Source organism: Gamsiella multidivaricata (genome assembly GCF_025024155.1).
Source record: "Gamsiella multidivaricata strain RSA 2152 chromosome Unknown BC939scaffold_34, whole genome shotgun sequence".
In the NCBI taxonomy this organism is placed as follows: Eukaryota; Fungi; Mortierellomycota; class Mortierellomycetes; order Mortierellales; family Mortierellaceae; genus Gamsiella; species Gamsiella multidivaricata.
Window position 1 is genome coordinate 180,843 of NW_026251742.1, and position 14,221 is coordinate 195,063.

The following is a 14,221-nucleotide window of genomic DNA, read 5'->3' on the forward strand; positions in this document are numbered from 1 at the left end:
AGATGAGAAGTATGGTAATTTATAAAAAGAACTTCATAGTACAGAGCGCGTATTCGCCGATTAAATACTCAAACTCGTCGAACTTGGTTGCAGGCGCTTGACGTTTAGTTGCGGATGCAACACTTGTCATCTTTCTCCCAGAGCCAAAATGCAGAGTCGCACCCAGTATCGCAGAAGACCGAGCGCGTACCTCTAGGGTAGTTGCCATCGCCATCAATGCAAAAACCGTCTCCATTTCCTTCGTCCTGGCATCGGACGGCGTTGGAAATGCCGACGATAGCAACAAGTAGAGCGATGACACTGATTCTCATGGTAGTTCTGTGAAGAATTTATGGCAAGGGAGGTGATATAAACCAGCAAATCTCCGATGAAGCTACAGAGAATTCTGTAGCAGGATACTGCCATGCGACCAATAGAAGGTATGCGTGTCCAAATGGATAACGTGCTGTAGATGGGCATGTTCGATCATACTTGGGTTTGATGGTGAGATGCTGTTGAATAAGAGAGGAGTACTTTATGTGTTTGAATGCGAGAAAGAAGGATGGTGTGGATGAAGAACCTAAAATGTGGAAGCCATCAACGCGTCTTATATCTGACGATAGATGGCGTCTGCGGTTATCTCTCACCGTTTGATGATGCCGCTCGTGAGTAATGTACGTAGGTTGATGAACTAGACATTGGCGCGAACTGGTGAGATGCACATAAAAACTAGGAGTCGACATATCCGTCAACGGTGCCATCACCGCGTGGACCAAAATCAAAAGGGACAAAGTTGTTCGGCAAAGGAGGGATTTTAAATCAGGGGCTAGACTACTACTGGTACATTGAGCTGCGCCGCTACGAAGAGATTATGCGTGCCCTCTTGTTGGCTAAAAGACGCTCGGAAAACAGCTGAAAAAAAAAATGGCTATAAACAGCTGCAGATACTAGCGGGAGAGCGAAGGAATGCACAATTAGAAAGATACTTGTTCAGTTTGGGATAGAAAAAAACTGAATATTAACGGCTTCCGTATGGCTCAAGACCACAGCGATAATCCAACAGTTCGTGCCCATATTCTTCATAACATAATAGACAGCACGTTGTGCCTAATACGGCCGTACGAATGAAGTGTAGTATATAGAGTTGGAGCCATGTGGCCATGCGGGTGGAGCTATGGGACGCGCACAGGGCATCGCATAGAATGGTATAAGGTGGCCCGTGAGTAGCACCATATTTAGCAGAACTCCCAGGCACCACAAAGGTCTATGATATAGATAATACTGCGCGTATTACAAAACCCATGCGTTACAGGTGATTGGCGGGAGACGACCATCGGCTGTACAAACGCAGAGCGTCATTTTAGTTCAGCCAAAAAAAAAAAAAAATTGCCTTCTTGTCTCCTTGGCTGAAGGCGGCGCGTTCTGGAAAAGAGAGGAACAGGCTATGCATCAAATGCAGTGGGCTGGTGCATAATTCCTCTATTCGAAGAGAAAGCTTGGGGTTCGGTAAATTCATGCACATCGCAAATAGTGAGCATCCTGGTATTACATTGCTACAGGGTGGAAAGACGTTTATTGCGCCGAGCGAAAGAAGCATTATGCTCAAGAAAGATACTTTAGCGAACTGGTGGCGATGAAGGCGAAACCCTTTATATGTGCTAGAGCATAGCCCAAAAGTGGAACGCGATCGTTGATTGTGCAATCTACTCTGAAGTCTCCGCTCGTTGAGGCTAAAGATACGATACCCTCATAGCACCTATCCTAATACATCCATCCCAAACCAAGATGCTATGCTAAAAAAATTGGGAGAGCAGGCAGCAAGAATTTAAAGGTTGACTGTATTGCAACTGTGCCGTCTGTTACCGCCATTGAATTCCCCGGACCTTTCTTTCAGTTGACCCATGCAAGAACTGTCGCCAGAGAGACGGTGCCTTTGTTTATACCATGGCATCGATTACTCTTGAAGCTAAATAAGCTAGTCGCTGGTATAACGGCTTGCGAGGACTTTAAAAGTGATATACATACATCAGGACTCTCCGATAAGAACAGAAATAAGGCTACAATCGGGTATTGGTTAATGACTTCACTATCGTGGTATATTTGGGCCAAACTCGCTGGATAGAGCTCCTTCAGCATCGCGCCCAATTGTATATGCACGTGTATGCATGATGAGGGGCTTTCTGCATAGCCCTCTCTCTTGATAATGCTTGCTGTTGTTATGTCGCGACAGCCCTATTTCAAAAGGGCAGAAAGGGTGTGTAGGGTCCCCAATGACCCAGGACAAAAAGAAAAAAGAAAAATTTGGCTTTGTACAAGTGATAGAGTAGCGATATTGGGAGCAACTAATCTTTATTTTGTGTGCGCTACATGTCTCGTCTGCATCAATTTTCCCACCTGCCCATCTTACCGACTAAAAACAGAAAAACAAACAATAGCCCACACCTTAGCACTGGAATAGTCTTCATATCCGTTTCGTATGTGCAGTCTTTATGAGTAGATACCAGTGCCACTGGTGTCAGCCTTCGTCCCCAACCTTAAAAAGACCGGTGCACTTGAACAACTGAGGTACGGCCATAACCACGACAGACCGGTACGAGTATGCCAGTGAGTCCGTCGGGTCGCATGCATCACTTCAGCCCTGCAAGGCTTTAGCGGCGGCGGTTGCATCCCCATGTCTTTTAGATGGAAATTTATTTACAACAAACCATTGGTTGCAGGGCTTTTCTTGAGGGAAGGAGAGATGACTCAATTACCCAGCATCAAAGAGCACTAGGCAGATACCGGGCTATGTATGGTGTGGGACATACGGCATATAAACAATGAGCGTTATCCGCATGGAGAGAGCGGTATAAAAAGGGCACCTCCTCTCATTTTCCTTCAAATAAATAAGTATCGTCCACTCAACAAACCCACGCGCGCGAACCTTCCAAACAATAACTACAGCAACAAAAAATAGCACCATGCTCTTCAGCTCTCGTTCGACCGTCACCATCATCTACTCCATTGCACTGGCCTCCTTGGCTTTGTTGGCAACTTTACCCGCTGCTCAGGCTGACTGTTTCCTGCAATGCGGGCCCATTGACACCAAGGTCCTTTTCTGCGGGTACATGAAGAGCGGTAACGAGACCATGCCAACTATTGGTACCGATGCTGGACGCGATAAATGCCTCTGCAACCAAGACAATGTTCATCTCTACCGTAAGTCATCCTTATAGATGTATCACGCCCATCTTACATTCGATCGTGTACTAAGTCCACTGTCCCACCTCGAAACAAAGGTGAGCAGGGGTATTGTATATCAAAGTACTTGGAACTCATCCGCATCATCCCTCTCTCTTTTGCTCTACCCAAATAGGCCAGTGCTTAGGTTGCTCACACCCCACTGATGTCGAAAAGATCGCTGGTCAGTTTGTCTCTGATTGTAAGATCACCGACTCTAGCCGCAACCTCGTCAATGGCGCCCTCTCTGAACTTAGCTCGCTTCCTAACACAGCGACCTACGCCGTCGTCATGGTTGGCTCGATTATTGCTGCTGCCGCCTTCAGCTATTAAAAGGAATAACATGTAGTGCTTTTAATACAAGCCATGTATGGCAAGATCTCATTACCCTCATTACCCTCATTCCGAGTAACAGGATATGTTTGTAAATGGTTTACGCATCGCCTCCTCACTTTCACAGTGTATCTAGCACGTCTCTAAAGAGAATAGGATTTAGTGTGAACCAACCATATCCGCTTTTAGCTCACGAGCCAGACAAAGCACAGCCTTTATCGCAAAACTTTCAATCTACAGGTTAAAAAAGACACATCCTAGGGAGAAAGAGCTAAAAGACTTTTGGCGTTGAAAACAGCAAACAGTCATTCGCATGGATTGCATGCCATAGGTTTGTGCGAATGTAAACATCTTTCGCCCATCAAGCTAAAAGGTGGGTACACCTAAAGTACCAGGGCGAAAGGGTGGGGTTGGCTTGGTCGATCGCACATGAAGACCATAGCTACATACGGGCGAAATAAAGATGAAAAATAAAGTTAAGGATGAAACTGGGGATTCGTGTTACCCACATTTCCTCAGCCTTTAATGGGTTTAGCCCCCATGGTTCCCGAGGACTTCAGCTGTTTTAAGGGGGATGGTCTTTACCGAGAAAGAGGCGCGGGAAAGAGTTATCTGGTCCGAACAAACAAACATACTCTGAAACGGCCGTGCGGAGGTGATGCAGACAAACGAAGCCTTGAAACAGACAAGGGGCGCGAGGGCATAAAAGAGCGCCGATCTTCTCGTCCTTTCGACAAACCATTTCTCTGTCGCTCACCCTTCTTCGCTACCAACAAACATTCACACATACCTTCCAACAGCAAAAGCAATAAAGTATAGCACCATGCTCTTCAACTCTTCCGTTCGCTCCTCCTTCACCCTCATCTACGCCATTGTCCTGGCCTCCCTGGCCTTGTTGGCAACCATGCCCACTGCTCAGGCTGACTGCCTCCTGAAGTGTGCACCCATTAATGCCAAGGCTCTTTTCTGCGGGTACACAAAGAGCGGTGATGAGACCATGCCAACCATTGGTACCGATCCTGGACGCGACAAATGCCTCTGCAGCCAGAGCAACATCGACCTCTATAGTAAGTCATCCTTGTCTATCCCACATGAATATTCTGATCTATCTAAGCAGGTCTAGCCGCTGTCTCAACCTGAAGGAACCGCAGCTCATCGGTCTAATTTTCTCTCCTCTTAAACAGACGACTGCTTGCAGTGCAAAGACTCGAACACCGCTGAATCAATCACCAACCAGTTCGTCCGTGAGTGCAAGAAGTCGACCTCAGACGTCACTCTTGTCAGCATTACCTCCTCTGGACACGCTTCTCATTCCAGTATAGTGACTTATGCCGTCGTTGGAATGGCCTTTCTCGTTGCTACCGCTGCTTTTAGCAGTTAAGGGAGAAAACATAACACGAAAATAAACATAAAACAAAGTGCGTTCATTTTACATAAGCATTTGAGACAAACTTTACCCCTGGCTGTTTAGCATTTATAGTATGCCAATGGCATCTCTTAAGGCGGGGCTCTTTCTACATGCGCTCGAGCAGGCATCCCATGAAGTCGGGAATATCGATTTGAACCTTGTAGACAGTACGATGATGGGGTTGCAGTGGAATGGGATCATGAAGACCTATCAAGGCAGGACCAAGAAGCCAACTGGTGATGCGTGCACAGTGACACTGCGATCGTTGAGAACCCATTAAAGGCCCGGCTGGATGTTTTATTCTTGATTTCTAGTTCGGTCTCGGCTCCTCCTCCTCCTCCTCCTCCTCCTCCTACTCCTCCTGCACATCTGCTTGATGTTGCTGAAGACTCTGCCGAAGATGAACAAGACCTGCAGACGCCTGGCCCAGAGCTCCATCCACAGGACGGTCCAAACGATGAGAAGGACAATCTCGTTGAGTTATTGGATGAAGGAGATGATACCCATCCACTTCGAGCTGCGACTCCGCCTCGATCGATTACTCCGCCTCGCTCGGTAACTCCACTTCCTAAGAAGTTTGCCTCTGCCTCCAGAAAAGGAAAGGGAGTGAAGCACATGGCCATACCGGTTCGAGAAGACCTTACTCCATCGCTGATCGGAGACACGGTGATGGATACTGCGTCCCTGAAATCTTCCCATAGCCCCATGGAAGCGTCAATGAAGGAATACCGGCAGAGGAAGGACACCTGGGATGGGTGGCATCTTGAGTCACAGCAGGAGGCCCTGAAGCTCAGGGAGCGGCAATTAGGCCTTCAAGAGGGCCTACTTGAACAAAATGACCGCCAGCTTAAGCAAAACGCCGAGTCAGCTGCGGATATGAGACAGATGTTTTTCATGGTAGCAGAATCCCAGAAGATGGGTCATGGCGTTTAGTCAAACGTGTATGTTTTTGTGCACAAGAAAAGGCTCCCCCTACCCCTACCCACCTCTTTCCGAAAAACCCACCTCTGCTACACGTCCTCTTCTGAGTTCCCTTCATTGCCTCTTCACCGACTCGTTACAGCAGCACCTTCAGCAAAAAAAGCCGCTTTAAGAACTCACTCCTCACAAATACGGATAACAGCCTCTCACCATCTTTAAAAAACGCCGCCATCGCACCCCCGACCACACGCGATGATATCAAGGAGAACCTTCTACAAACACCAGAGCGCCAGCATGAGCCGTCAGAAGAGAAGAGTGTATGTTTCTGTCTCGCTTTGCAATGCAGCAGCGTGCTTTCTCCAAGAGTGTTTTTTCTCCCTTTGCTGACTAGAAACCCGTTCCCACTTCATTACAGACTTTCCAGCAACCAGCTCTGGACGGGTGCTACCGTTCAAGTATAGAGCGCGGCCTAGAGACAGATCCCTCGGCCGTCCCGGAATGTATAGGGTTGTTGGTGGCAAATGGTGCCTCTGTTGATACCATCGACGTTTTTGACCTCGCGCAGGACTTTGTCGGGATTGCAATAAAAACTGTACAGCTTGGCAAACGGAAACATGACAGTGGCAACTCCTAGGCAATATCTTCAGCTCTCAGTGGCCAGGGTGATTACGATGATGGTGATGATAGCGATGGTGATCCACAGGCCACAAGCGAATGGTCTTGTTGGCAAAGGATGGTTCACCCCAAAACATTGCATCTAGCTGCAGATGTGATCAGGGAAAACAGGAAGCTGACCGAGGCGAGGAATGAACTCCGGCTGTTGGCTGTCACACAGATCATACAGGGGCAAATGACGAATATACTGAACGCCGGCGCTGCTGCTTTGGTTGCTCCTCTTAAGCCTCTAGCCATACCAAACTTCAAACCACCAAAAACACCAACACCAATACCAATACCAACACCAACACCAACACCAACACCAACACAACCGCGCAGATCATCACGTATAGCATCAGGACATCAGCAACAGGGAGGAAAACGGTTTTGCAAGTAAAGGCTATCGTTTAATTCAGATATGTGATGACTGGATTTCGCCCACGGCCTGCTTGTAGCACGTTTTGCATGAAACCTTCCCTAAATTCCTGACCGTTTTGTTCAAACGGCTCCTCCTCTCCCTTCTCCTGACCTGCAACAGGCCGAGTTCCACGATGTACAGCACAGTCTGCTTCAGGTAAGGTCCCTGTTTAGAAGAGGGGAGGGGAGATGTCGCATGTACGCAGCTTGTGACCCTAAGACGCATTTGCCTGCGGACAACCTTTCTTGTCAAAGTATCATATTTCTGGGGCTGGAAGGAAAGAGAGATGTTGAGCTGCACGAACGATCATTCGTTGTATGTATGCTTTGTGCACCATACTCTGGGCTGTCGCAACAAAAGCGAATGATGAGCGCATGGCGCGTGTACTTGCTCAACTAGAGCGCCTCTCGTGTTGAGCGCGAAAAGGGCACTGACGCGATTGTGGTTCGTGCCTGATTACACCATGACCTTTGGTCGCTTGTGTAAAACACCTCGACCTTCGAAAAAGACTGCATGATCAGACACGCGTAGGGCTGTAGAGGAAGTATTTGCCTGCTTTGCCTGACGCAACGATAATGAGCAGCTTTGATGCATCCCGATCTTGATAGCTAACGCAGCTGTAGTCGTGTGAAATGTCCTCTATTGACCGTTCAACATGCCATTTCGTGGTAGTTTTTGCCACCAATTCAAAGTGGCTTCCAAAAAAAAAAAAAAAAAAAAAAAGTGACTGGCAAAAAAAATATCGAAATCAAAACAATCAACAAAGAGAGTCTGCTGGGACGCTCTTCGCTTGCCCTTCGCCCTTGACATCCACCCACCACTCCCACTCTCATCCTTTCCCCTCTCCATCCCCTCCCCCCTTAACCCTTCCATATAACATACATCATGGCTGTCGCAAAGCGCAAGTCGAGCAGCATCACCGCTGAGAAGCCCCAGAAGAAGGTCAAGGCTGCAAAGGAGTCCAAGGTCGCTGCTGCCCCTACGGCCTCCAAGAAGAAGATTCTCTTTGGCAAGGTCCTTGAGGAGGAGGACAAGAACAACGGCGATAGTGATGAAGACGAGGACGAGGGCGAATTAGAAGAAGAGCCTATCCGCGACGACGATGAGGAGAACAGTATGGATGTTGATACTCCTGACCAGACCGTTCCTCAGAAGAACAAGCTCCGTACGTTGTTGTTTTGTTCCTACTTGCGGTCGCCTGAATGCATTAAAGTGTCTGAGAGTAACTACGAAACTAATTTTTCTTCTTGACTCTCACCAACCCCTTCTCGATGACATTTCCTGGATCTCGACACGTATACAATTAAACCACGCCAAATTTGATATTCAATTCGGCAACAACTCTAGCTACTAAGGAGGTCAACGCACAAAAGAAGGCCCTTCGCGAGGAGCGCCGATCACACAAGCCCAACTCAGAACTCATCTACCCAGCCAAGAAACTTTGGGAGAAGCTGCGTCTCAAAGAGCTCCCCAAAGCCGAGCGCCAGGCGGTGATGAAGGACATGATGGCGCTGATCACTGGTAAGGTTCAGGATATCATTTTCAAGCACGACATGTCCCGTATCATCCAGTCCTGTCTGAAGCACGGAAACGAGGCCCAGCGCAATGTCATCGCAGGAGAACTGGTCGGCCACTACTTGACGCTGTCAAAATCGATGTACGGACGCTTTATTGTCGTGAAGATTCTGCACTATTGCCAGAAGTACAGGGAAGCGATCATCAAGGAGTTCTATGGAAAGGTCCGCCAGCTGATCAAGCACAAGGAAGCTTCAACAATCATCGAGGATGCATATTCGATCTATGCCAACTCAGCACAGCGGGCAGCATTGATCCAGGAGTTTTACGGTCCCGAGTTCAGACTGTTCAAGGTCGAGGACAAGAAGACGTTGACAGAGATTTTGGAGCAGAACCCGGCCAAGAAGGAGAACATTATGAAGCACCTCATGGAGACGTTGCAGGGATGTCTGGAGAAGGGAACCATTGGATTCAGCATCGTACATCGTGGTTTGCTCGAGTACTTTGAGCATGCTAACGCCAAAGGCATTCAGGTATGGTTCTTTTCTATGCGCTTTATTTCTCATTTCCAGGATTCCTTGGTCAAGACCTTTGTAACTTAACGTTTTGTTCAAATAATGTCTCTTGTAGGAGATGTTGGACGTGATGAAGGAGCAGGCGGTTGAGATATTGCATACGAAGGAGGGCGCTCAGGTCGCAATGCTGTGCCTGCTTTACGCCACGCCCAAAGACCGTAAGGCGATGCTCAAGACAATGAAGCCCTTCGTGGTCAAGATTTGCAAAGAGGAATACGGCCACATGGTGATGCTTAGGATGTTCGACGTTGTGGACGATACCGTGTTGATGAGCAAGGCTATCCTTGCGGAGATTATCAAGGAGATGGAAGACATTGCCAAGGACAAGTTTGGTCGTCGTGTGATTCTCTACTTGCTTGCAGGGCGGTCACCCAAGTACATTTCCCCTCAGAACATTGAGCTCCTCGCCAAGGGCGACGCTGTTCGTGCCAATACCAGTAAGAAGGATGCAGCGGTCCGCTCGGCCGAGTTGCTCGGATACATCTCCCCTGCATTGATTTCGTTGATCGCGACCAAGGCCCGGAGCCTGACGAGCGAACCTCTGGCTTGCCAGGTCGTCTTCGAGACGATGTTGCATGCTGTTGGGGATAAGCAGTCAGCAACGGATGCGCTCCTAGAGATGGCGGCCGTAGACCCTTCAGAGTCGACATCGGAGCAGCCCAACCCACTGTTGAGGATGCCAACGGATCGATTGTACAAGACGTTGGTCCAGTCGGATTACAAGGCGCCACTTGCGGAGCCCAGCTTACATTTCGCGAATGCGTTGTTGCTCAAGATCTCGCCCTATATCGGGTACTATGTTCTGGAGAGCGGTTCGAGTGCATTTGTGGTGCTAGCGCTGTTGGAGAACCCTGAGACGGCAGAGGAGATGAAGAAGATATTGACCACAAAGACCAAGGGATCATCAATAACACTCCAGAAGGAAATGGAGAAGCTGGTTAAGGGCAAGCCAGAGAACGAGCACAAAGCCGTTAGGCTGATCTTGGAGACCCTGGCCAAATAAAGGGGCGGCAGAGTAGGAAGCAACCCCAAACATCGGCATCTATCTTCATCATCTTTCATCGCGCCACACACCACCACAACAGCACCCTGGTGGCTATAATATTACTTTTGTCTTGTTCATCAAATCATCAAATAAACACCATCGCATATCACTGTTATATCCATGCCTTTTGTTGTTGTGCCTGCCCCTAGTCTAGTTCAGGAACCAAACTAAAGAGAGCCATATGATCTACACAGCCTATTCCTCTAAAGAAAAATGCGTCCCTACCCACGAACCATGGCCCATGTTAAGTGCTGCATTTGAGCAGAGTCAGGCGGATTAGGCTGTTTTTTGGGGAAAAGGGGTGCCAGAGGTGCTGCTGTGAACAGAGGAATGAGAAATAGGGGTGCAGGCAGGGGATCACGCGTGAAGGAACATCAAGACGTCAACGATCTGTCCTTAATGTCAGCCGTTAGTCTTCTTTGCCAGGAACTACATTCCATCTTGCTGGGTCCTCAGCCCTTGCCTATCTTCTATCTTCTAATCCCTCTACCCGCAATAACATTTAAATACAACCCCCATCGGCCTCCCTCCCACGCATGTAGAAATTCCTCCTATCACACCCTATCCTCCTAGTCTACCATGGCCTGCACATTCTCCTGCACATCCTTTTTCACAAAGGCTCTTTTCTGCCAGAACAAGAACCACTTCGACATCCCCTCCACCATCCCCACCATCGGACTCGACCCCATCCTCGACACCTGTCTCTGCGTCCAAGGAAACATCGACGCCCTTCACTCCTGCGCCTCCTGTCGCGCAAAGAACAATATCACCAACGGTGATGCCACCTGGGTCTTCATCGATGCCTGCAACAAAGAATTTCCCGATCGACGTCTCTGGCTGCCCTCCGCTGCCGGACCCAGTCTCAGGCCCTGGGGACTCACTCGAACAGGACACAGCCCCCAAATCGGTGATAAGATCGCTTTGCGGCGGAGGCTCCTCAATGCCATGAATGTCTACTCCGTCCTCTTAGTTGTCTCCACAGCAGCATCCATGTGTTCCGCCATCCTCTCTACATAGCCCAGCGTTGTTCGATGTCCTAAATCAACCATGTACTGTACATGCTCTCCTTTGTCAATAGTATCTTACATATATTTATCTTATCTCCATAATACAAAGCCATTTGGCGACGCGAGTAATCCATAAAATGCATGCATTATTCAAGGTGCTATGTATGTAACAACGATTCTAAAAAGACGCTCCAACGCCCCTGCCTCGCTTCTTAACTGTCTCCGTTCGAACCAATCAATCTGCCTCTTAATCAATATCCATGTCCTTCGAGTCATCGTGCTTGGTCTCCTCCTCCGACGCAGGCTTCTCCTCCTTCTTCTCCTCAGCAGGCGTCTCGGGAGTCTCGACCACCACAGGCTTGGGCTTGGGCTTGTTCATGATCGGCGTGGCAAAGTAGACGATATCATCGCGCTGCTTGCGGATCTCAGCTGATGAAATAGCGGGTGTTTCGTACTTCTTGAGCATCGACTGGCGCTCCAACTTGTTCTCGATCCAGGTCTGAGCCTTCGAGCACTTCTCAACAATCTGGTTCTTCTCCTCTACAGGAATATGCGCATACTTCTCCTCTGTGCTCGTTGCCTGGGACATCAACTGGTTAATCGACTCGCGCAACTCACGAGCAGCGTTGACACGGGCCTCGACCTCGCGGTAACGCTCAACAACGGGCTTGCCAACAACCTGGAGCTCACCCAACTTGGAAGCGTACACAGACTTGGTAGTCTCGTCGCCCTCGTCGTACAGCCAGTTCTCAGCATCGTTCAAGTCCTTGACAAACTTCTCCTTATCGGCAGGGTTGATAAAGTCCTTGTAAAGACCATCGACCTTCGAGCGCATGTCATAGATATACTCCTCCAAAGCGTTCTTGGCCATCTCAGTGTCGACAACCAATTTGTCCGATGCAATCATCTCGTTCTCCTTTTCCTTGAGCTCGGTAAGAACAGAGCGGTCCAGGGAAGAGGTGGCACTGACAACGGGCAAGTCAGCCTTCTTGACCAGCTTCTTGACCTTGCGGGTCTCGGCAGCAGGAGCGGCAGCAGCCTCCTCAGAGCCTTCAGCGGGGGCAGCATCAGCCTTGGGGGCCTCAACGGGCTCCTCCTTAACGACCTCCTCAACAACATATGCGCTCTCGACGGACAGGACACCGTGGATGTTGACTCTGGCCTTGACCTTGACGCAAACGGGCTCGCCGTTGATGGGCTCGACGTTCTTGATGGAGAAACGGGCAATCCAGGGGTTGATACCGGCGGGGATGCTCTCGGGCTGGGCATACTGGGCCTCAAGATCGAAGGGTGCGGAGCGGTAGAAAGTTAAGACCTTGGTCGAGGGGATGGAGTTGTTCTTGTTGAAGACAACGAGTTCGGTCTCCTCCTCCTCGGGGGTAGGCTGCCAGGTCATCTTGATAGGGTAGTTGGTGATATCCTGGACAGTGAAGTCACGGACCTTGAAGGAGGGCGACAAGATAGCGCACTGGAGAGCAGCACCACGAGCAACGGCCTCATCCTGGTTCAAGGTCGAGGAGAGCTCCTTGCCGAAGTAGGCCTGGATGCGCTCCTTGAGGGCAGGAATACGGATCGAACCTCCAACCATCTCGACGGCATCAATATCATCAACGGTCAGGCCAGCATCCTCCAAGGCCTGCTTAATGGGAGCCTCGACACGCGTGATCAACTCCTCGGCGAGCTTCTCGAACTCCTCGCGCTTCATCACCGAGGAAACATCGCGGTCCTCCATAATGGATTCGATGTTGAGAGGGGCCTGCGAGTTGGCCGAGAGGATCTTCTTGAGCTTCTCGCATCCAGCCATTAAACGGATCATGGCCTTACCGTTCGACTTGACGTCGATGCCATACTTGGTCTTGAATTCGGCAGCAAAGTGGTCGACCAACATGCGGTCAAAGTCACGGCCTCCAAAGTGTCTATCAAAGGCGCGGGACTTGACAGTGAGCTGTCCCTTGATGTAGGAAACGACAGAAACAGTGTAGGAAGAGTGACCGACATCGACAAAGCAGATGTTGCGAGGCTTATCCTCGGGCAAATCAGTCTTGGTGATACCGTAGCCGAGAGCGGTGGCGGTCGAGTCGTTGATCAGGCGGAGGACGTTGAGGCCAGCGATCTCGGCAGCATCGAGGACGGCACGGCGCTGGACATCCGTGAACCAGGCGGGAATGGCGATGACGCAGTCGGAGACGGGGAGCTTAGTCTCATTGGTGGCAATTTCCTTAACCTTGGTAAGGTACATGGCGAAGACCTGAATAGTGGTGAAGGTAGTCTCCTGTCCCTGATAGTTAATCTTGACAGAGAGCTGGCCATTGACATCGACGAGGGGGGCGGTCAAGTATTGCTTCTCAATTTCCTGAATCTCCTTGTCGGCAAAGGTGCGTCCGATGATGCGCTTCAAGGACGAGATGGTGTTCTTGAAGTTGGAGATCTCTTGCGTCTTGGCGGTCTCGCCGAGGTAACGCTGCTTGGGTCCGAACGAAACCAAGGACTATATGGATAAGAAAAGACATTGCCGTATTAGAAATCTGCATTCTTGATCGAAGGAGAGACCGAGGTGATAATATAGGCAGCCAAAGACATACGGGCGTGAAGCGGTTCGAGACTTCATTGCAGATAACGTCGATACCACGGTTTCTGGCAACGGCGATAATCGACTGCAAGTTTCCGAAATCAATACCTACACAGAGTGAAAGGATGAGGACATGAGTAAGGTGTAGTTAGCATTCTGTTGATATTCTCCACGAATTCTGTGCGAACATGCGATCCCTTCTTGTTTGTATTGTGCCGCTGAAAGCTGCGAGAGGGCAGTTGGTGCTTTTTGTTTGCTGCAGACATGTGTTGAAATAGCCGCATAGAACAAAGGCACTACAGCACCGTAATATGCATGCTGTTCCTTTGCATACTGCAGTATCGATAAAAAGAGCTACATACCAACGACAGACATGATGATGGGTTGAAGGAGAGAGGAGGTGATGGGAGGTGTGATGGGATGAGCGGGGTGAAGAAGAAGAAATGAATCAGAGAAGATCTTTCTGCTTTCTGGTGCGCAAGAGACAAGGTGACTGTTAATCAGCGAAGATAAACAACGCCTCATTTTCTATCTATGGAAAGGGCTGGTTCGAGCGCAACCACACAGGAAAGGAG

General features: G+C 49.4%; 6 protein-coding genes across 6 annotated transcripts; 4 read left to right on the forward strand and 2 right to left on the reverse strand.

Moving 5' to 3' along the window:
* Positions 1-1,084: 1,084 nt before the first annotated feature.
* BC939DRAFT_452162 (uncharacterized protein) lies at positions 1,085-2,253 on the reverse strand. The gene has a single exon (XM_051555772.1). It carries the CDS (start codon positions 2,113-2,115, stop codon positions 1,870-1,872), a length of 246 nt encoding a protein of 81 aa, XP_051412008.1. The 5' UTR covers positions 2,116-2,253; the 3' UTR covers positions 1,085-1,869.
* Positions 2,254-2,939: 686 nt separating this feature from the next.
* BC939DRAFT_503378 (uncharacterized protein) lies at positions 2,940-3,531 on the forward strand (the record flags this gene model as incomplete). The annotated part of the gene is made up of 2 exons (XM_051560398.1): positions 2,940-3,177; positions 3,335-3,531. The coding sequence occupies 2 exons, from the start codon at positions 2,940-2,942 to the stop codon at positions 3,529-3,531; spliced, it is 435 nt and encodes a 144-aa protein (XP_051412009.1).
* A 734-nt stretch (positions 3,532-4,265) lies between these two features.
* On the forward strand, positions 4,266-4,977 carry BC939DRAFT_452169 (uncharacterized protein). Its single transcript, XM_051555773.1, has 2 exons — positions 4,266-4,598; positions 4,716-4,977. Exons 1-2 carry the CDS (start codon positions 4,355-4,357, stop codon positions 4,910-4,912), a joined length of 441 nt encoding a protein of 146 aa, XP_051412010.1. The 5' UTR covers positions 4,266-4,354; the 3' UTR covers positions 4,913-4,977.
* A 3,313-nt stretch (positions 4,978-8,290) lies between these two features.
* On the forward strand, positions 8,291-10,028 carry BC939DRAFT_397387 (armadillo-type protein; the record flags this gene model as incomplete). The annotated part of the gene is made up of 2 exons (XM_051552351.1): positions 8,291-8,983; positions 9,081-10,028. Coding segments are annotated over 2 exons (1,641 nt in total), but the record flags the coding sequence as incomplete, so codon positions are not given.
* A 474-nt stretch (positions 10,029-10,502) lies between these two features.
* Positions 10,503-11,146, forward strand: BC939DRAFT_493187 (uncharacterized protein). The gene has a single exon (XM_051559550.1). It carries the CDS (start codon positions 10,650-10,652, stop codon positions 11,085-11,087), a length of 438 nt encoding a protein of 145 aa, XP_051412012.1. The 5' UTR covers positions 10,503-10,649; the 3' UTR covers positions 11,088-11,146.
* A 178-nt stretch (positions 11,147-11,324) lies between these two features.
* Positions 11,325-14,021, reverse strand: BC939DRAFT_477349 (heat shock protein 70 family; the record flags this gene model as incomplete). The annotated part of the gene is made up of 3 exons (XM_051558665.1): positions 11,325-13,565; positions 13,660-13,754; positions 14,009-14,021. 3 exons carry the CDS (start codon positions 14,019-14,021, stop codon positions 11,325-11,327), a joined length of 2,349 nt encoding a protein of 782 aa, XP_051412013.1.
* Positions 14,022-14,221: the final 200 nt, after the last annotated feature.

Excerpts from the sequence above, each read along its gene's own strand:
- BC939DRAFT_493187 (XM_051559550.1), top strand. The coding sequence starts at position 10,650 with ATGGCCTGCACATTCTCCTGCACATCCTTTTTCACAAAGGCTCTTTTC.
- BC939DRAFT_452162 (XM_051555772.1), bottom strand. The coding sequence starts at position 2,115 with ATGCTGAAGGAGCTCTATCCAGCGAGTTTGGCCCAAATATACCACGAT.
- BC939DRAFT_452169 (XM_051555773.1), top strand. The coding sequence starts at position 4,355 with ATGCTCTTCAACTCTTCCGTTCGCTCCTCCTTCACCCTCATCTACGCC. Across the intron at positions 4,599-4,715 it reads GAGCAACATCGACCTCTATA|ACGACTGCTTGCAGTGCAAA; the intron begins GTAAGTCATCCT and ends CCTCTTAAACAG.